The 21,072-nt window shown below is 52.1% G+C and overlaps 7 protein-coding genes across 7 annotated transcripts; 4 read left to right on the plus strand and 3 right to left on the minus strand.

Moving 5' to 3' along the window:
- Window positions 1–756: 756 nt before the first annotated feature.
- N7477_000096 (alpha-keto acid decarboxylase family protein) lies at window positions 757–2,646 on the minus strand (the record flags this gene model as incomplete). Its single annotated transcript, XM_056961759.1, has 4 exons — window positions 757–840; window positions 898–1,105; window positions 1,164–2,411; window positions 2,450–2,646. The coding sequence occupies 4 exons, from the start codon at window positions 2,644–2,646 to the stop codon at window positions 757–759; spliced, it is 1,737 nt and encodes a 578-aa protein (XP_056826762.1).
- A 720-nt stretch (window positions 2,647–3,366) lies between these two features.
- Window positions 3,367–4,453, plus strand: N7477_000097 (THUMP domain-containing protein; the record flags this gene model as incomplete). The annotated part of the gene is made up of 5 exons (XM_056961760.1): window positions 3,367–3,507; window positions 3,573–3,729; window positions 3,810–4,042; window positions 4,133–4,273; window positions 4,334–4,453. Coding segments are annotated over 5 exons (792 nt in total), but the record flags the coding sequence as incomplete, so codon positions are not given.
- A 1,175-nt stretch (window positions 4,454–5,628) lies between these two features.
- On the plus strand, window positions 5,629–6,749 carry N7477_000098 (phosphotransferase family protein; the record flags this gene model as incomplete). The annotated part of the gene is made up of 2 exons (XM_056961761.1): window positions 5,629–6,533; window positions 6,608–6,749. The coding sequence occupies 2 exons, from the start codon at window positions 5,629–5,631 to the stop codon at window positions 6,747–6,749; spliced, it is 1,047 nt and encodes a 348-aa protein (XP_056826764.1).
- A 422-nt stretch (window positions 6,750–7,171) lies between these two features.
- On the plus strand, window positions 7,172–10,522 carry N7477_000099 (uncharacterized protein; the record flags this gene model as incomplete). Its single annotated transcript, XM_056961762.1, has 10 exons — window positions 7,172–7,258; window positions 7,317–7,564; window positions 7,626–7,657; window positions 7,716–8,239; window positions 8,365–8,876; window positions 8,939–9,291; window positions 9,350–9,905; window positions 9,956–10,077; window positions 10,135–10,413; window positions 10,497–10,522. The coding sequence occupies 10 exons, from the start codon at window positions 7,172–7,174 to the stop codon at window positions 10,520–10,522; spliced, it is 2,739 nt and encodes a 912-aa protein (XP_056826765.1).
- A 537-nt stretch (window positions 10,523–11,059) lies between these two features.
- On the minus strand, window positions 11,060–12,053 carry asf1 (nucleosome assembly factor ASF1; the record flags this gene model as incomplete). Its single annotated transcript, XM_056961763.1, has 4 exons — window positions 11,060–11,435; window positions 11,492–11,800; window positions 11,851–11,890; window positions 11,945–12,053. The coding sequence occupies 4 exons, from the start codon at window positions 12,051–12,053 to the stop codon at window positions 11,060–11,062; spliced, it is 834 nt and encodes a 277-aa protein (XP_056826766.1).
- A 449-nt stretch (window positions 12,054–12,502) lies between these two features.
- rna14 (cleavage polyadenylation factor subunit RNA14) lies at window positions 12,503–15,652 on the plus strand (the record flags this gene model as incomplete). The annotated part of the gene is made up of 3 exons (XM_056961764.1): window positions 12,503–13,351; window positions 13,408–13,839; window positions 13,889–15,652. 3 exons carry the CDS (start codon window positions 12,503–12,505, stop codon window positions 15,650–15,652), a joined length of 3,045 nt encoding a protein of 1,014 aa, XP_056826767.1.
- Window positions 15,653–17,014: 1,362 nt separating this feature from the next.
- On the minus strand, window positions 17,015–20,499 carry N7477_000102 (SAGA histone acetyltransferase complex subunit SPT7; the record flags this gene model as incomplete). Its single annotated transcript, XM_056961765.1, has 4 exons — window positions 17,015–18,205; window positions 18,260–19,407; window positions 19,474–20,411; window positions 20,462–20,499. The coding sequence occupies 4 exons, from the start codon at window positions 20,497–20,499 to the stop codon at window positions 17,015–17,017; spliced, it is 3,315 nt and encodes a 1,104-aa protein (XP_056826768.1).
- Window positions 20,500–21,072: the final 573 nt, after the last annotated feature.

Consider the following 21,072-nt stretch of genomic DNA (forward strand, 5'->3'; position numbering starts at 1 on the left):
CGCCACCAATTCCTTATCGCAGGCGTTGGGAGTCGCTAGGCGAGGAAAGGGGCAGCGCTATGCACCCGGCCAAGCAACCGCCAGCGGAGAAAAGGCTGGGCTCGGGGCTATACTTGAGATTATCGTCAGCGAGCGAAATGCGAGGGCGATCCCCCTCCGCGAAAAATGGGGAGTCCAAGCGACGGGAGGGGAAGATTCCATGCGCTCCTTGCTTCGGAGAATGATCCCAACCCCGAAACACAGACACACTCACAGCCAGATGATATCTACCTGGGATATTCAGAGAGACTTTCAAGAGTGAAGAGGAAACAAAGCAAGGTCAACTTGGGCGGTTCATCACGTGGATCCGGTGGAGTCGGGGAAGTTTCTGGTGGAAGTTTGGTAGCTACTGTAGTCCAGCAGGTACCGAAATGTCTAGGTACCCAAGGTAGCCACCAATATACGAAGTACGGTAACTAGGGGAAAGGCAAGTGTCATATTGGGACCCCTGCCCCATTCTACGACTCGGCAATGTTAGTGGACCTGTAATCCAGGTGTCTCAGAGTGACTTGTGGCGCCAGCTGAAGCTGCTTTACATTTTACCTATCTGAGTTAGACTGGAACGCGCAAAGCTCCTCGTGGAAGTGGACATGTAGGCCATATCGAGGATAAAAACAGTGATTAAGGTTCTCTTCTTCATAGATTAATCTAGAGCTGCGCACTCATGGTAACAGCGTAACCTATGAGAGGAGATTATCAGTTTATCAAATGAAAGGCTTATTCGTTGCGCTTGGCCGCAGCCTTGGCAGTCAACTTCAAAGCGGAGGGAGCGTCGTCTCGGGGCATGTACAACTCAACAAGCTACACACAGTGTTAGTCGGATTTAATTTCCCAGTCAGATAGATATTGCCAACTTACGCGAAGCTTGTCCGAATTGCAGAAGTCTGGCTTAGCAAATAGCTGGGTCAGTTCATCCCGGGTCTTCACCCGATAACCCTGGTATCCATCTTGGCCACCGAATACTTTGGGGATGCTGTAGAAGTCCCAGGGCTGGATGTCGTTGTAGCTTGCATCCCATCCGTGGATGTAGCGTTCAATGGTGTAGCCTTCATTGCAGATCACAAAACTGAAACATTCATAAGCACGCCTATCTCTACCGTGGGAGACGGCGTGGGGAGACTTACACAATAGGGTTTAGCTTGTTCCGCAGCATTGTGCTAATTTCTTGGACGGTCAATTGGGTGCTACCGTCTCCAATGAAGAGGATGGTGCGGCGGTTGTTTTGCTCCTTCGCGGCCAATGCGGCGCCCTGGCAAGAGCCGAGTGAATAGCCAATGCTGCCCCAGAGGACCTGGCTGATCGCAGTCACGTGTGCAGGGAATCGAGTATCCCAGATACCAAAGTTGGCAGTGCCAGTCTCGGTAATGATAATATCCTTCTCCTTGAGCCACTGGCCAACGGTCGGCCACAGCCAGTCATGGGTGACGACCTGGCTGGTTGAGTTCTCCTCGTTCTTGGGGAGACGATTTGTGAGGGGAGGGGGAGCAACAGCATTGACCTTGCCCATCCTCTGGATAACCTTTCGCAAAACACCCTTCATGTTGATCTCGGGATACTCCGAGTACCGCACGCGCACATAAGTGCTGTGGAAATCAATGGTATTCAATTGTCCAATACGGTAGGTGAATCCCGTCGTGTTGAAGTCCGACTTGATTGCCCCGATGCTGAGAATGAGATCAGAAGCCTCTACAGCCTCGCTCACATTGGGTTGTGAGCCGCTGCCGGCATACACACCGCCGAAATTCTTGTATGTCTCGTTCACCGCACCTTTGCCCATCGGCGTGACGAATGTGGGCAGGTTGGAAGCCTCGACCAAGTCGCGAACTTCTTCCAGAACCCGGTGTCGAATGGCACAGGCGTCAACCAGAATGATAGGGTTCTTGGCTGCATTGAGATACTTCAAAACCACGTCAACGACGTAGTCCTCCTTCTCCGGGTCATTCTTAGGCAAAGATAGATCGATCGGCTGCTTCAGACGATCACCGTTAACTTTGGCGGCAACCAGGTCAGCAGGCAGAGTGACGTAGACCGGACGACTGCGAATCCAGCATTCACGAATGGCACTGTCAATTTGCGTTGCAGCGTCATGGGGATCATTGAGCCGAGCAGTGTAGCAAGAGATGGCCGAGCTCATCTTATTGAACACGTTGAAGTCTCCATTCCCAAGAGTGTGGTGGAGCAGCATTCCATCTTTCTGTGACTGGGTGGTAGGTTGGCCGACAATGTGTACGATCGGGACGAATTCAGAGTAAGCGCCTGCAATGGCATTGAGGGCGGACAGCTCTCCAACTCCGAAAGTCGTGACCAAAGCGCCAATGCCGTTCACACGAGCGTAGCCATCGGCCGCATAGCCTGTTTGGGTGGTATTAGAGCTCAGGTCTCATGGACTTTCCCAATTCAGCGCGAAAACTTGCCTGCGTTAAGCTCATTGCAATTGCCTACCCAGTTCAGACCGCACTTTGGGAGGTAATCCAGGGCAGAGAGATTGTAGTCGCCGGGTACGCCGTGGACGGCACGGACGCCGACCTCGTGTAGACGTCTGAAGAGGTATTCGGCTACGTCCATGGGATTCTTCAGCTCCCGGGTAACGATATCGGTAGATGCCATAGCTGTTAAAGATGGAGGAAAAACCAGAAGGTGGTGGGGGGAGAGTTAGGAGGTTGGGGGGAGGGGGGAAATGGATAGATTAAGAGGGCAGGCGGGGTGGTAAGAGCAAGCTAAAAGCACCTCTGCACAAAGGTCATACGGGGCAGTCGGAAGACGGCAGGCCGACGAAAAAAGGGCCTCGGAGCAGTACTTTTCCTCGCCGAATGATCCGGAACTAGGAAGCTTAAGGTAGCTCAATCGCGATCGTGAGGCCTAAGACCCAGTAACCTACGTCATGATTGGGCCCATTGATGTCATGCCATTCATTGTGTGACAGCGACCGTACTACCACGGGAAACAGGCAATAATGGAGAACTAGCTTGTGTAAGACGGTGCTGTCTTGATAACAAGTTCGGAAAATACAAAGACCCTGGGAAAGTACAGAGACAAACAAAGTACATGTTGTGATAAACTTCAAGCAACGTGAAGCTCTCGCGATCCACCTTTGCGGCCCGCTAAACCCAACGGGGAGGCTGATCACACAAAACTCAGCTTCACCCCCCACCTGTCTCTTATCGGCCATCGGGGCTTTATCAACCACCTGAGACGTATTTTTCTCATGGGAGGGAAGCGCAGTATGGCGGGTCAATCAGGCGCCGTGAAGCGCAGAAAGGTACGACTTTCTCCGGGAACCGGGGAACCCCACCAGGGTCGCCCATCAACCATTATCCGCACTAAGAGAATTTGCAGGATGGCAAGGGCATGTATAAACAGCCCAGCAGCCGAGTGAGTATGGAGAGCGGAGACTCCGGTGTATTCGTGACCTGTGATATGGGCAGGGAGAGCAAATGTATTAGAGAAGCTGTTGATGTCTTTTCTCACGTCGGTCTACCTCAATTTGGAATGGTCCCAGCCTAATCGTCGAAATTGCTGACACGTCATCCTAGGCTGTTGAGTCTTCCGGTGAGTTGAAGACCGAAGAGGAGGACGAGGACGAGGATGATGGCGACATCGAGGCCCAGATCCAACGAGAGCTGGCAGGCTTGCAGACCAGCAAGGATAAGAAACGCCCTTTTCAAGGAATGCAATTGGAGATGCCCTGTGGTGCGTTCACGAACTTGGCGCTTTGGCCGATGCTCTAGATGCAAGTCTAGTCGAGGGCCGTGCTAATTAATCCCCGACAGTTGTTTTCCTGCGCCTTGATAAGTCGATCGACCCGGTCTCGCTGGTCCACCGTCTTTGTTCCGAAGCACAGGCCCATCCGGACACCAAGAACAGCAGATGGATTAAACGCATGACCCCAGTCTCTACTCTCCGAAAGACGCTTAGCGTCGACCTGGCAGCCTTCGCAAAGGAGATTCTCAAGCCTCATTTCCATTCTGGGGGCCGCCGAAGAAGGTATGTCCTTTTGCGGATCGTGACTCCTCACTGTTCACACCACGTGCTACATCTCGCTTGAGCGATGACGAGGCGTGATTCTGGGTGTCGATAATCTAACATTATGTAGTATGCGATTCGACCGACGATTCGAGGGAATAACAAATTCAAACGAGACGAGGTCATCAAGACTGTCGCTGATGCCGTTGGCCCTGAGCACCCCGTGGACTTGAAGAATTACGATTTGATGATTTTGGTGGACGTTGTGCAGGTGAGTTCCAGGCCCCAATCTTACATTCACTCCACACGTAAGCTGATGTCCGCGTGTCAGAACGTGATCGGAATGAGTGTTGTGGGCAGTGATTACGACCAGCTGAAACGGTATAATTTGGCCGAGATCTACGATCCAGCGAAACCCGCGGCGGATCAGGCCGCAGAAGCTAAAAATTAGCGTTGTGCGGCGCCTCACTGGGGCCAATGGGCCGAGACATCTCGTCCTTCTCGCTTGAGGAACCCATTATGGGATTAATAATAACGAGGCCCCGCTGCACAGTGCGGTGGCCTTGCACATGGAGATTATACACCCGCCGCTAGATCCAAGTTCGGAGACAATTTCATGCAGCCACCAGGCATCCCAAACATGCTTATCAGGTACATCATAATCAATTCGGCTTACTTCCGTGCCTCCCCAGAAAAAAACAAGCACAATTCTCAACTCATATCCGAGCACGAGGCTGAGCATGAGCACGAGCCTGGACCTGAGACTGGGGCCGGGACGGGGACCTGGACCCTCACCCTTGGCCGATCAGCCGGTCCAGGTTTCACGCCAGCAAGAGCCATGCATCTAGAATTGTACCCAACGCCCAGTGCTCTATCACAATCTGGAGTGACTGAGAACTCATCCGGATACTGCACGAGAATGTATTAGAGTCCACAGTGACTGTTTCAGGACTGGAGGGGTCAGTGGCCAATTTGGAGCAATCGGAAGCGAGAGCCATGCGAAACGGGAGTCCCTTGGCGATGGAAGAGGAAATACCAAAATCCCAAACAATAAATAGGGTGATGACATCGACGTGAAGAACATTCCAAAGGTTCGTCTCGGCTCCACCCCGGGGATCCACGGCTGGTTATTCGGCAAGCGACTCCCCTGATTGGCGCTCGCTCGGTGCTCGGATGCCCGCGATGCTCAACGCGGGATCCTTACGCGAGTGGTAACATTCACTTTCTATTTACTCCAAGGAGCCTAACCACAATTCAATGTTCGCTGATCCCTGGGTGAGTTCATTTTCTCGCTTGATCTCGGACGACAGGCGCTCCACAGCCCCATATCTCGCGTAGAACAACCTACTGAATGCCATGCAATGGCGTGGCTTTACAAGCCCGCGGTCACCTTCCCTGCTGAATTTTGACGGCTGATTTGACGGCAATATGTCGCGGTTTGTCCTCTCGTTGCTTTGGGGGACCACTGTGGATTTGGATCTGTGGCAATGCTCCCCGAACAGAAAAGCTCTCGTGTTGAGCCTTCTCCTCGGAAAGTCAGGGCTGGTCTTTGATTAGCAATATCTCCGGCCTCATCTATCTCCTTCTCTTCCCCTGTCTCCTTATTATGCTAGATACATGATCGGCATGTACCGCTCCAAGGTATCGACACACCCTCTGGTCTTCCTAAATGGGCCCAAAATGCTTTTCACGAATGGCCCACATTCGTGTGAAGCAGACGAACAACAGAGGCTGGACGCTGTCATCTCCTTGCTCTTCCCCTCCACGGTCCGTGTGCAAAGCTCGCAGAACATTCTCGGTCATGTCCATTCCCTTCGTCTCTTAACTCTTTCAAATGGGGTACGCCTGCTGTTGAAGGGGTCTCCCTTCCCCGGCACTCCTCTTTTGCGACAGGAGCGATACCTTCTCGAGACTGAAGCTCGTTTCTTGGCTCTTCTTGGACAAAGTGCCAACCCGTGCATTCCACAATTGTATCATTACCACCCACAAGGAAGGCTACTTGGGTCCTCCTACTTAATACGACACTATGTGAGGGGTACAGCTCTCGCGGAGATGGAAAGCCAACTCACAAGTCGCCAAAGAAATGACATTGACCGCCATCTGGGCTTTCTGTCCAGTACTATTGGGCAAAACGTCGCACCTGCATTTGGCACATTACAACAGGTCGCCGCCGGATCTGGAAGACGCTCCTGGCGCGAATCTTTTTGTGTTCTTTTCGAGAGCGTCCTGCGTGATGCAGAGGACATGTTTATCCATCTCCCATACGCCGAAATTCGTCACGAACTGGGTCGTCTGGCGTCGGCACTCGATGAAGTCACTTTGCCGCGTCTGGTGGTTGCAGGCTTCGGTCGGCCGTCGCATGTTTTGCTGGATGAGACATCGAAACAACTCTCCGGTGTGGTCGATTTTAGCAGCGCTTTCTGGGGAGACATGCTGATGGCGGAGCTCTTTGAAAATGCAAGCATTGCTGTCTTGGAAGGGGCAGGGATGCCTTTGACTAGGACAAAGAAGGAAGATGTCCGATTATTAATGTATGTTTTGTTGCTAGTATTTCATTTATGCTTTCATTTCAGAGTCATTCATACTAACCTACGTGCTCTTTAAGGTACGCGTGCTATCGATTGGTTTCCCAGATCACTACACAATACTATCGGGCACGAGACGAGACCGAGGAATTTGACGCCCGGCGTCGACTGATGAGTACGATCTCACACATGGCCGCTTTTGAAATGGTTTCAAGCGCTTGAGTACAAGATTGAGCGTTTGAAGTACCCCAGCAACATGATGTTCTGGGATTTCTATACATGTTCACATTGTTTTGCGAGCCTCGCGGCGTGGAGATTTCTCGAGAGCCCAATGTGGATTTAGCTCGGCATGTGATGCGGCGCTGAAAGTGATCATTGCCAACACAATATTCGGCTCGAATGGACCTCGGAACTACTTTCGCACAACCAGACAGACGTAGAGATTTCGCAGCTTGAATTGAGCAAAGTTATCTGACAACACTTCACGTAGAAGACCAATGATCTCCAAATGGAGGCGTAGAGCGGAAAGCGGGGCAGATCCGTTTAGCCTCCGCCATGCCGTCAGCTGCGGACATTCTCCAAGCTCCACCACTTTTTTCCCCGTTTCTTCCGCAATATAGCCTGCCACCCGTTCAACTGCGAGGATGGCTCAATTTCTGAGGGGGAAACAGGCCGGTATTCAGAAGGATTTGTCCGAGGGTCTGTCCCCGGATCTTTTCCAGCTTGACGACGTTCGTCTTTGCACTTCAGGCACCCTCCTTTGGACTCAAACTGACTCTGCTCTCACAGTTCGAGCGCTGCGGTGTCAACTCACAAATAAGTGTGATCGCCTACGATCCCATCCAGTCCCTCCTCGCCGTCGGCACCAGTGATACCCAGTTCGGCAGCGGCCAGATCTATGTCTTTGGACAACGGCGCGTCTTAGTCGTCTTTCCATTCCCGCGCAAGGCCTCGGCCAAGTTCCTGCAGTTCTGCGCTGATAAGCTCATCAGTGTCGACTCGAGGAATGAAATCTGCATATTCTCCCTTACCACCAGGTCTTTGATCACCTCCTACGCCCCCCCCTGGTCAAGCCACTGCACTTGCGACGGACCCGAGTCTGGATTATGCCTTCATTGGCCTTTTAAACGGTTTGTTGGGCGATTTTATGATGGGGAAGATAAACATAGAATGCTGATATCATCATAGGCGAGGTTGTTGCATATGATCTCGATCGAGAGTGCCTGACGCCTTTCAAGATCCCAAATCTTTGGCTGGAGAAGAACCCGCGTGCTCGCCTATTCCCGGTTGTATCACTCGCCTTTTCGACACGAGATATCGGTAAGATCTTAATTGGATATCCGGAGGGAGCTGTGACATTCTCATTCAAGCAAAATGTCGCGCAAAAGTACTTTGTCTATGAGGTTCCTCCCGGCGCCCCAGGTGGCGATTTCGAGATGCCCTCCAACCTTGTGCGCCGCCCCAGACTGATCGATGCGGTCTGGCATCCAAACGGGATATTTGTACTGACCGTACATGACGATACCAGTCTCGTTCTCTGGGATACCAAGGACGGCCGCAAGCTTCATGCCAGGACAATCCAGGCCACGAATATTGACCAGCCGGGCATGACCCGGTCCGATCCTGCTGCTGGGGAGTTCTCTGGACCCAAGGAGCCCATTACCAAGGTTACATGGTGCGCTAAGGAAAGCGCCGATGACACTGGTATCCTGGTTGCTGGTGGACGACACATAGGAGATCCGAATAAGGGCCTTACTTTCCTCGACATGGGCCCGACTCCCAATTATCAAACTTCGTCGTGGCAAGTTCTATCCGGCTATCTTGAGCGATCTCGAAGGCATATGAATCTACCTCTTCCCCGGGAGCCCACGCTATCACATACTGCCTCGTCCCACGCACCGATCCTTATTTCGCCGGTGCTCATGATCCAATCGCCATCCTTGTCGTGCTGTCCTCTGGGGAGTTGGTCACGATGAGTTTTCCCAGCGGTCACGCTATCACACCAACCAACATGCTCCATCCGTTCCTGTCTTTCGTTCATCCATTCGTGAACAAGGCCACACTCACACCAGTCGATCGTGCGGTTTGGCTGGGGCTGAGGGAACGCAGGTTACAAGGGCCTAAATTCGTCCTTGGGGGTGCAGAAGCGAAGAACCCTTTAAAGCGCTTCGAGAACCGGAACGTAATATCTACTGCGCACGCCGATGGCACGATCCGCCTCTGGGATGCTGGTCACGATGATGAAATCGAGAATGGAGACGCCGTGCAAGTGGATCTAGCTCGAGCCGTGGGTCGAGTTCGCAATATTGAGGTGACCGAGATGTCGATGGGAATTGGCACGGGTGAATTGTCTGTTGGTCTCAAGAGTGGCGAAGTGATCGTTTTTAGATGGGGCAACAACCCTTCTGTAGGACAGGAAAATCCTCCTGGTGTCAACCAAGGAGCTGGGAACCTGACGCCAATCTCTCATCGGACGGACCCTGGCTTGAAGACAGGAATGCTCCCCTGACACTTTTAGATATGCAACAGGGGGTAGTCACAGCTTTAAAGCATAGCCCGGTGGGTTTTGTCGCGGCTGGTTTCCAAGGAGGTAGCTTGGTGATCATCGACCTGCGTGGTCCGGCAGTAATACACACTGCGCATCTATCGGAGCTGACAAAGGCGCCGAAGCGCAGCAGCTTCTTAAAGAAGACTGGTACAGAGGATACTTCTCCTGAATGGCCAACCTTTATCGATTTTGGTGTGATGACTTTAGATGGTGAAGGTATGAGTCTGTGATCTCGGAATTTCTTTGACAACGCTTACATATTGGCTTGCAACAGACTATTCAAGTATTTGCTGCTTTGTTGGTACCAACCGAGGAAATGTGGCAACCTTCAAGGTGCTACCCTCCCCGAGTGGTACATATACAGCTGCTTTGGCTGGGTTCTCAAATGTCGAAGACAAGATCATCGCCCTTATTCCCATTGACGCAGAGTCTGGGAGACACGCTTTTGCCACGCCTGGTGTCGTCGGTGGACTGAGAAATGGCGTGAAGGTCAATGGTGTTGTGATTGCAGTCACACCTTCAGGCTGCAGAATCTTCAAGCCACCTACATCGAAGGGTGCACACAAGAACTGGGACGACTATCTCTGCGACTCAGCCGCAGTTGTGAAGAGCGAAGGCCGTGGCTACAGCTTGGTCGGATTGTTTGGTGATGGCAACGTCCGTGCATTCTCCATTCCTGGCCTTCGAGACATAGGCTGCGAAAGAATCAACCACATTGCTGATATGCGACGACTGCCTGAAGCATGCATCACACCAGCGGGAAGCGTGATGACTTGGGTTGGTCCTTCACAAATCGGGCTCTTCAATGTTTGGGGAACCGGTCGCAAACTGTAAGAATCCCTCATTGCTCGACTAGAATCATTTCGCTAATCTCTCGCAGGGCTGTGTCTCAAGATCGTCTACATGACCCTGCAAAGGTCCTACCCGCGCGTCCCACAATCACCAACATCCAGTGGATCTCTGGTACTCAATACGTTTCACCCGCGGACATGGATCTCCTGAGTACGTGATGAACTCTTCCCTTCGAGTGTCTTGAAGTATGTCTAATGCAAAATATAGTTGGAGGCCCAGACCGCCCGCCATCCAAGCGCATGATCGAGCAAATGAAAATGGAGGATCAAGAGCGCCGCAAAGCACTTCGAGAAGGCCGCGCGCCACCACCCGAGTCAGGCAATCAGGAAACCTACTGGTCTTCCATGTCCCGCGCAGTCCAGGAACGCACTGAGCGGCTTGGACTGGCAACCGACACTATGGACCGTCTGGAGGAGAATAGTAGTAACTTCGCCAGCGACGTGGGAAAATACGTACAGAGCCAAAAGAGGAAGGCTATCTTGAGCGGTAAGTAATTCCTGTAGGGTGTATCCTTGTCAACACCTGTTCTCCCTTGCATACCACGCGTGGAACTGACCCGATCTTCACAGCGCTGGGGTCGAAATTCGGGCTCTAGGGTTTTCGTTTCAAGCAGGCGTTTTCTTTCTGCAGGTGGATTGCATGCTTAGAAGATCCCCACAAGCTACCAAATATATTTTTTTTTCCCACTTTGTCATTACCCCTCCTTGAGATAAATATGGGGGACTGGGTTTTGTGATGTAGAGCGTAATCCACAGTAGTTAAAATCCAGACCAAGAACTCAAGTCCTGATTATTCACATCAACGCCACATAGCAAAAAACGGTCCGAACATTCCTCAGTGTCAATTCCCTTTGAGGGGTGCCAATCTCGGACCATTATTGTCGTGCCCATAGGTCGACTATGTTGACTATGGAGACATGAGACCCTGCATGCCTACCCGGTGAAAGGCACTATATAGTACGGATCTGCAGGTGGCAATTTCCAAAACTGAATTCTATCTCGTCACCCTGATCAACGCCAGTTGAAAAGGGGTATAGTATGGTAAATGAAGATATTGGGTCCAGGTGTCGTTAAGGTAATACTGGGTCATCAAAAGCACATTGGGAATAACAAGTGAAACGCAAGGAGGCAGCTTAGTGCACCATAACCTCCGGTCCACCGGGTTGAGACGGGTGGGCAGGCTTGTCATCACCCATCTCCACGTCCTCATCAGCCTCAGCGGCTTCATCCTCGTCCAATTCATCCTCGTCATCATCATCGCTCTCCTCCTCAAGATCTTCGCTCTCAGCATCAGAAGCTTCTTCTTCGTCGTTACCGGCTGTGGCCTCGCCGCCTTCCATATCGTGGTCATCACCCTCGATCTCGTCCTTGTTGGCTTCCTCGAGCTCTTTGACGAGGGCGGCTTCGAGCTCACGCTCCTCTGCACCGTAGGCGTTGCTATCGTCGTCCAGGTTATCCGCCTCAGGCTGGTCAGGCGGGTACTCGGCAGGAGCAGACTCGTCAGAATCCCTGCAAAGCGCTTGTTAGTCAAGTATGGATACAAGGCTGAACGAGTCGAATCTTACCACTTGATCGCAAAGCGAGTCACACGGGGCTTCTCAGCAAGGACATTACGGCGGATGTGCTCGATCTGGGGCTTCGCAGGGGGATCGGCGGCCAATTCCTCCGAGTCGTACTCGTTGTTAACGTAGTATCCTACTCGAACAAACTCACGGCCATCATAGCTACAAGTGAGCAGAATGACGGTGACGCCGAGGATCTCAGAATCGGGGATCCGCTTGTAGTCGGGGGCGTCGGCCTCGAAAATAAACTTATTCACTCCGACAGGAATGGGACCGACAAGCAGCGAGTCAAGTTCCTGATCTTGCTCGGAACTGAGAAGGTCAGTCAGAGGGGATTGAGAACGGCGGGGAGTGTGGCTTACGAGGTGGCGGAACCAACATACGTGAGTTTCCACTCCAGATCTGAATTGAAAGTGTTAGCAAGGGTGATAAGAGGAGGAATTTTGGGAGGCTTACCTTTTTGGAGTTGCTCGAGACACTCGAAAGTAATCTCGAATTGGTAGGACGAGGAGAAGTGGGCAGGGTTGTTGAGGACTTTAACCCCGAGAAGCGAGACGACAGACATGACGGATTGATGTATGTGATTATGTGATGAAAGAAAGCAAAGAAAGGGAAGCAGCGAATTTATAGGAAGAGAGAGAGGCTCGAGTCTGGGGAGAAACAAACAGCTTCACCGCATGGAATGCGAAGGCGGGGGACTCGTCACTTAAGGAACGGAAACTAAGGAAATCGAGCTGCGAGGAGACGCGCCTTCGCGTCCCTTGCGCGCTCACCGCCCACGTGACAGCCGCTGCGCAGATTCCATCGGGCTGGGACTTCAAAGTATCCACGTCTCTGCTGCGCTGGCTACAGGTGGACTGATTGGGTTTCTCACAGCTGCAATTTCCCCCCCCCCTCTCACCTTTCATCACATCTCTATCTAGTTGACTCCATACACATCCCCAATCAACAATCTTGAAGCTTGAGTCACAGCAGGTTGCGCACTGAGCTACTCATCACAGACTATCGCCAATCATGGCGGACGATGACGCCGAACAGGCATTCTTGCAGGCCCAAGCCATGAACGCCGATGCGATTGAAACCGTCGAAGCTGAAGAAGAATTGGGCACTAATGACAACGATGAATATGATCCCTCAAGTACCCTTGATGACCAATACGAGCCCACCCACGCACATCTCGAGCAGGACAATGTCGATACCACCGCAGCTCCCAATCCAAACGAATCCTCAGATTCGACCACTCACCAAGTCAGTGACGCGCCGGATCCCTCCCAGAGCCCTTCACGTGCTGAGTCTCAGACGTCCACGCCGGTACCACCCTCTGGTGCATCGGCGCAGCCCCAGACCAGAACGATCGGGGGATTTGAGGTCGAGGATGATGACGAGGATGACAAAGATGAGGCGGACTACGAGCCACCGGCTGCACTAGGGGTGGAAGACACAAATGCCATGCCTATGACCATGTCTGAAGATCCAAGTTCAGGAAATGCAATTCAAACTTCCCCTGATGTATCGTCGCAGCCGCCCGTGGGCTCTGCCAGCGTGCAAGATGTTGCCAATAGTTCTTATTCTCCTGCTCGTGTTCATAATATTGATCCCTCTGATCCTGGTCAACTTCAGTTGCCTGTCCATGATGCCAGCATGCAGAACAGTACCGTTCCTACCCCTGTACCTGACTCGCCTTCGGCGGCGAGAGGCCGCTTGCCTCATGATCGCGTGGGAATCCTGCAGGACAGGATCGACGAGGATCCGCGAGGAGATATCGCGGCGTGGTTGGAGCTGATTGGAGAGCACCGGAGTCGTAACAGACTGGACAGTGCTCGCGAGATATATGAGAAGTTCTTGAATCTGTTTCCCATGGCTGTAAGCTTTTGCTGTTGTTGTTGTGGCTCAGTTGTTATGCTAACTCTTCATGCTAGGCCGAACAATGGGTGGCATATGCCACGATGGAATCTGAACTCAATGAGCTTTTCGCCTTGGAGCAGATTTTCAACCGCACACTTCTCACACTTCCCAATGTTGGGCTCTGGGGGGTCTATCTTGACTATGTGCGCCGCCGCAATCCCTTGAGCACAGATACCAGTGGTCAAGCACGACGAACAATTTCTTCTGCGTATGACCTTGCCCTTCAGTATGTTGGCATGGACAAGGACAGCGGAAACATATGGAACGACTATGTCGAGTTTATTCGATCTGGACCCGGCACGATTGGAGGCTCGGGCTGGCAGGACCAGCAAAAGATGGATTTGCTGCGAAAGGCTTACCAAAAGGCTATATGTGTTCCCACACAAGCCGTCAACACGCTGTGGAAGGAGTACGACCAGTTCGAGATGGGTCTAAACAAGCTGACTGTACGTCTAGTCATCAATATCACAAGAAGTCGTGCTAACTTTGACCCAGGGCCGGAAATTTCTGCAAGAGCACTCGCCTTCGTACATGACTGCTCGCAGCTCCTACACAGAACTACAAAACATCACCCGAGATTTGATCCGCACCTCACTGCCGAGACTGCCTCCTGTTCCCGGATACGCTGGTGATGCCGAATTTGCTCAGCAAATTGATATCTGGAAGCGTTGGATTGCCTGGGAGAAAGAAGACCCTCTGGTTCTAAAGGAGGATGACCCCGCTCTCTTCAAGTCCCGCGTGGTCTATGTCTACAAGCAGGCGCTTATGGCACTCCGATTCGTCCCCGAGATCTGGTTCGAGGCTGCCGAGTTCTGCATCTTGAATGACCTGGAGAACGAGGGTAATGAGCTGCTGAAGCAGGGCATTGAGGCTAACCCTGAGAGCTGTCTGCTGGCTTTCAAACGAGCAGACCGACTCGAGGTTACCTCAGACTCTGAGCAAGATTCGGCCGGACGGGCCGCTAAAGTGCGGGAGCCTTACGACAAGCTACTTGATACTCTGTACGAATTGATACACAAGGCTCGAAACCAAGAGTCGCAGGATGTCTCACGGATCGAGGAGACCTTCGCACAGCAGAACCCCGAAGGCAACCAGAACGAGGATGAAGAAGATGACCCAGAAAAGAAGGAGAGGGAGGCCGCGAAGAAGGCACAGATCGACGCTGTTCGCAAAGCCCACTCTGTCCAGATTACTATTCTCTCCAAAACCATCTCCTTCGCCTGGATTGCACTGATGCGCTCCATGCGCCGCATCCAGGGCAAAGGCAAGCCCGGCGAACTGGCCGGCTCTCGTCAGATCTTTGCTGAGGCGCGCAAGCGAGGCCGCATTACGAGCGATGTCTACATCGCTAGTGCTCTCATGGAGTACCACTGCTACAAGGACCCTGCCGCGACCAAGATCTTTGAACGTGGTGCTAAGCTGTTCCCTGAGGATGAGAATTTCGCCTTGGAATACCTAAAACATCTGATTGATATCAATGATATCATTAATGCCCGTGCCGTCTTCGAGACAACTGTCAGGAGATTGGCCGCCAATCCCGAGAACGTGCACAAAGCTAAGCCTATCTTCTCTTTTCTTCACGAATACGAGTCCCGCTACGGTGATCTGGTCCAAGTCGTCAACCTTGAGAGCCGGATGCGTGAACTCTTCCCCGAAGAACCGTCCTTGGACCAGTTTTTCCACCGCTATGCCACACCCAGCTTCAACCCAATGACTGTCCGGCCCATTCTATCCCCCTCCCAAACAAGACCGAAGTCAATGTTTCCAGGCATGATTCCCGAGGCTCGCAGCTCTCCTGCGCCTCAGTTCAGGGACCAGTCTGCCAGCTCTCCGAAGCGACCTTATCCTGCTGATGACTTTGATTACGACTCCGATCGCCCGCGCAAGTTCGTCCGTGCCGAGTCACCTTTGAAGCAAGGCCGACGTGTCGAACAGCAGAAGCGAACTCAGCAACTCAATGGCTTGGCGGCGTCAGGTCATTATAAACCCCAGGGATCCCCCGCTCCTCTTCCCCGAGACGTGGTCCACCTTCTCAGTATCATTCCCGGTGCCGCAGCCTACAATATCTCACGCCTCTCTCCCGAAAAGATGGTCGACCTCCTTCGCCACGTAGACATCCCGGCCTCCACAGCTCAAATCCCACTTCCGGCCAACGCAAGAGGACTCGGAGCCCCTCAACAGTCCGGCATGAACCCCTATTCTGGTAAGTCTGTAATTCCCACGATCACGCTGCAAAGATTACCTAACCCTATTGCTTAGGCTCCTACCGTTGAGACTCGACTCTTTCCTGAAACGACCGCCGCCACTGTCTTCTGTGTATAATCTCAGGATCTGCCATATGAATTTCTCACCTAATTTTCAGGCGCGCAATAGCGGTGATTTTTCCTCCGAAGGGGTTACCATTTTTTAATGCTCTCCGGGATAAGATGGAGCTTTTGTGGGTAGCCCGGACCCGTTGCATCGTCGGCGTTTTTGCATTCTTCCCCAGGGCGTCGTTAGCCCTGTGGCTGTCTTCTCAGCAGGCACTAGTGTCAGAATCTCTGATGAGTGGGTTATCTATGCTTCGAACAGTCATTGACAAGCGCAAATACTTCATTGATTAATTGCCAAGCTCTCTTGTCATGGCTGTGTTGTCATTCCATGCGGTAATGCTCGTAGTTCTCATTGTAGCTTCATTGCTCTCTTTTGAGTTTGAGGGCACATTCCACTGTGTAAATGAACGGTAAGTACGTACAAATTAGAAGGTGAGAAATTGCACTGCGACTTTTTATTCTCGACATCGTAAAGCAGGACAAACTGCTGCGTAGGTCCTGACGGAGACCGGATTATTCTTGCACAGATATATTAAGGCCAATGGAGCAAAAGTATTTAGACAGGTACTCACAACAAGAAGCAAAAGACAGTTCGAAGTCACCAAAGCAAAACAAATAACCACGAAAGCCTGAAAACCCCGAGTAAAACACGCAAGGCGTTTAGGAGAGACCTCAAGCCCAAGCACTCTCTGCTTATGCATGTCCTCTGAAGCAGCTTCTGACCAGCCATAGGCTTCTTGTCCTTCGCTAATTGGTTCAAAGCTGCGGAGCGCGCATGTCGCATATCACAACTGAGCTAAACATCGGCAGTGAAATGAGCCTGGCAGGGTTCTACGACAACCGCCAGTAGTAGATACGAATCCAAAGAGATTCAAAGCACAAGAAGATAAGATTGGCCAGGAGGCATATGATATGGTATGATACATAGAAAGCAAGTAAAGATGACAGGCGGGATTGATACATGATTACTATGCATGCGAGCCCAAAAATGTGAGAATATAATGCAAACAAGACAAGCATGGAGTCATTGTCGCTGAGCCAAGGTTGTGACATCAGATGCCACTGGTTTATCAGCTGGGCATCCTCTCTAACAGCCTGTTCGGACCTTCTGGATCAAGGGATGCTCAACGGTGGAGCGATATATCGGCATTAAATTCGTAGAGATCAAGACATGCTCTTTAAGAAACAAGGTCCCTTCCCCGATATGCGTATGAGAAGTGATGACTGGAGAGAAGAAAGACACAAGTGGATGGTGGTATAAGACCATCGTGGAAAGATAAGAGTGTCGCGATTAGAATCAAAGATTGCATCATGCTGTGCCATTGGTCATGGACACGTCTGCTTGGGAGACATCACCATTACCATCGGTTGGATTAGATCCATCAATGGGCTTCATATCTGATGTGAAGTCCCCAGAACCATCCATACTACCGGAGTTGGCGTCCCCATCACCATTGAAGTTGGGCATCTCCAGCGCAACACCGCTGTTCTTCTTCGACTTCTTCTTACTCGGCTCAGAACCTCCCACCTTGGCGATTCCGGATGCATTTGGTGGCGCAGCCCGTTTCTGGGGGCTTGCATGGGGTCCTGAAATGCCGGCCAGTGCTGGTATTTTGCCTGAAGCTGGAAGACGAGGTTTGGTGGCCATGGGTCTTTGCTTAGGAGGAAGTTCCAGATCTTCCACGAGAGGCTCATCGTTATTGGCATCAAGCTTGCCTTTGAAGAATGCCTGGACAAGTCCGATCTGATCAGAGACATTGTCCACCGAGATGCGGGCGTACGGCGGGGGCGTGGGAAATATGGTGACCACTTGAGTGGTGTTCGTGTTCTGTGACTGGGCCGCGTTGAACATGCGGTTCTGGAGCAAGTGAAGTGGCACACTGAGGTTGGAGAGACCGAACTCGCGGTCTAGGCCGAGTTCCTTGAAGCCAAAGAAATCTTCGTCAATGTCTTCTGCGAAGTCTCCACCAACGAACTGTTCACTTCCATCCTTGAAGGCATTGGAGCCGTCCTCGCCGGCATCAGCAAGCGCAGGTCGAAGGAGCTCCGTGAGAAGGGATTTGAGGCGATCGTGGGCAGTAGCGAGCTTGGAACCGAGTCGTTCAACATCTTCTTTAATATAGGACTCTAGCTCTTCAATATCGATGCCAACGGCAGCAAGCGTGTGGAGGACAATTTCGGGTTCGGTAAATGCAGGTTTCCATTCAGCAGAGGCTGTCGCATTTTCCACGGTTGGGACCTTGGGAGCCTCCATATAAGACTTCACTGTTTCGCCAATCTTCTGGAAGAAGTCCGATGCAATATCAGTAACGACTTCGATAGAAGATGGCTGATACTCTTCAAAGCCAGCATGATAGAATATCTTAGCGACAGATCGCTGTAGCGCTGCTCGGCAAGTTCCAGGTGCGATGACAGGGCCATTGTCGTTCATGACGTGGGGTGGGACATCTTGTTCGGCAAATGGCTCGGGGTTGTACTTCTGGAATTGATTTTGGTACATCTGAGGAGACGTTAGTCTGACGATCACTTTGATGAAGAAAAACACAATACATACCTGAGATTGGAGCTGCATCTGCTTCACGATGCCAATCTTCGAGCAAATCTTGCGGGTCTCTTGCATCTGTCGCATGTTCGAATTCAACTTGCGAGTCAACTTGCTGTCAGGCTGCGTGAAAGAGCCCTTCGGCAGTATTCTGAGATACTCCTCTGAAGCATCTACCATGTTGCCCTGCGCATCTTCCTTCCAGGCGATTCGTTCGGGTAAGTCAGGGACACCAGACATGACATCGTAGTAGTAAGGAACCATCTTGTCATCTTCGTCCTCAATGCCTTCAGCGAGTGTCTCCCCAGCAGCTTCAGGCTCCCTCGCCTGAGAAGCAGCGTCGTGGATTTTGCCTCCCTCAAGAGCTGCTCGTTTTTCATGTCGAAGCCATCTGCGCATGCCAGCCTTGGTTCGCAGCAAAGCAGGCTCATCGATATTGAGCTTATCGCCTTTGAGAAGACGGTGTCGCTCAGAAGCAATGAGGGCGCGATCTTTCTTGGTCACCTGCTTCCAGACCTTGTACTCAGGATCATCTAATTCAGCACCAGGGCCTGCGAGAGCACTCAGCGCGGTAGTTGACGTCGTCGGCATAGTGTCAATGTCCATCGCATCGTCCTGCTGGCTGGCCGCGGCACCCATGCCATTACCTGTAGGGTCTGATGGTGTGTGAGACCCCGGAGGCGGGGTGGAGAAGCCGTTCTGGCTTGTTTCCATAACGGTGTCTGAATCTGCATGAGCGATAGCAGCAGGCTGAGAAAATGGGGCGCCAGGCGGACCTTCAGAGCCACTAGGAGTGCTGCGGGACGGCGCGGTGCCCTTCTTCGAGGACTTTCCGGGAGCTTTTCTTCCCCGCGAAGACATGATAGGCTCGTCATCACTCTCATCGGCGCCATCGAGCTCTGCCATCTGCATGCGACGCTCTTCCGCTTCAACCTCTGCACGGTCGCGGATGACAATGTCAGGGATCAAAGGCACGAGCTTCTCGGTCTCCTTCCGCATATAGAGGGCATGTTTGCGCAAGAAATGTTCAGGGTTGGTGTTATACTTCAAGCAATTGGCCCAGATGAGGTTAAGATCGTCGACAAAATCCTGCTTGGACCGATATTGCAAGCCTTTGAGCTTCTTCGTCATGCTTCCAAGATCCATGGGGTGTTTTATGACTGTTTGTCAGAGTCAGTATTAACGATGTCAAAGGAGCTCGTGTGGAGGGTGCGCAGTAAGCTTACTCGAGTAGTAGTCTGGTGCATCGCGCTTGTTGACTCGGGTCAAAAAAGCAGTAGAGTGTTCTGTCATAGCCTTGAGTTCACTCAAAACCTTTTCCGCGGCTTCATAGAGCTCCTCTTGGCCGATTTTCTCTTCACTGGCCCATTTGCTTCGATTCTTACGAACCTCGCTCAACAAGCTTCGAAGCTCCGCGTCTGATGCCTGCACCATATCGCGTTTCTTGTCGATCCGAGCGATGAGGTTCTTTAACGTCAAGCTTGAGGCACCGAGATTCGTGTTACTCAGCGAGCTGTAACCAGCCGAACCGCCAGCGGCATTGCTTCCCCCGGAAGTAGCTTGACCAGAAATCTCAGCCTCGACTTGACGTTCAGATTCCTCCAATCGCTGTTGATCCATCATGGCATCGCGATCATTTTCCAAGGTATAAAAAAGGGTATGAAAGCTTCGCTTCGCAGCTTCCTCTGTCGCCTTCTTATCTTCCTCCAGTTGTTTCCGAATTTCTTCCAATGATTCTTTCTTAGGCTCTTTATTTCCGTCCGCGCTTGCTGATGCTGAAGTATCGTGGCGTTGGAGCGTAGGCGTACCGGCACCAGGGTCCTGCGACGGCGGGACAGACTTGGCTTTCAAAGGCGATTCGCCCAAGTCGGCCATGTCTGCATCATCGTCCTCATCATAGTCATCGTAATCGTCGTCGAGTTTGCGGGTGGGTTTCTTCGGCGCATCCGCAGGGGGTGCCGGCGCATCGACGCGTTCAGCTTCGAGCGGTTCGTCGGCGACCGCGACATCAGCAGAATCATTGAGAGTATGACAACCAGAAAAAAGCGCGTTTATTTTCGCCTCACTTGTCCGATACAAGTCGCGAAATTGGGCAATGCGCGGATCCTCCTCGATCGCGATATCGGGCTCGGATGTCATACTACCTGGGATCGGGCCGTCGGCGCTGATAGAACCGCGTATTTGGGGAGTTTTCGAGCCAGATAATGTCTTTACCAAGCCATTGGCGGGCCGCGGAGAGTCCTGGTGATCATCTGGGGGGGCGGATATTGCCTGGAGGCCAGGCGTTGTGGCCGAGCGACATGGTCGCTCAGAAACCCCGGTTTTGGGGCGGGAGAGACTCGATGCTCCACGATTGGGATCACGGGCCGAGAAATCACGACAAGGGTGTTTTGCGGGGAAAAAAAGGCATGAAAAGATGCCTCGCAATCAGCCGAAGCGACAAGCGATGTCGAAATGGCCAAAGGCGATGACACGGCGGCGATGTTTGATGAAGAAGTTATGGGCTTCTGTAGGGAAGTTTCTCTGGATGAGGATGAAGTAGGGCGCGAAGGCGGAGAGCCGCGGCAGATCGCGAGAAGGATGTCGACGGCGACGACTTGGATTGTCTACGCGATTTATTCTATACTGGGCTTCTGCTTCTTGATGTTCAATTGTTCATTCAACTATGAAGTGACGATTGAGACGTTGTCCTAGTCTGGTTCATTGGCATATCCTTCAAACTCCACATATGACGCACAAGGCAGCAACTGGGGCCGATTGATCACCGCTTTGCTACCTATCGCCAATCTCCGCTTAGCTGTCTACCGCAATCAAGCTTGACCGGA

This window comes from Penicillium maclennaniae (genome assembly GCF_028827695.1).
Source record: "Penicillium maclennaniae strain IBT 15551 chromosome Unknown utg000001l:1.0-3280838.0:1.0-3283122.0, whole genome shotgun sequence".
Lineage (NCBI taxonomy): Eukaryota > Fungi > Ascomycota > Eurotiomycetes > Eurotiales > Aspergillaceae > Penicillium > Penicillium maclennaniae.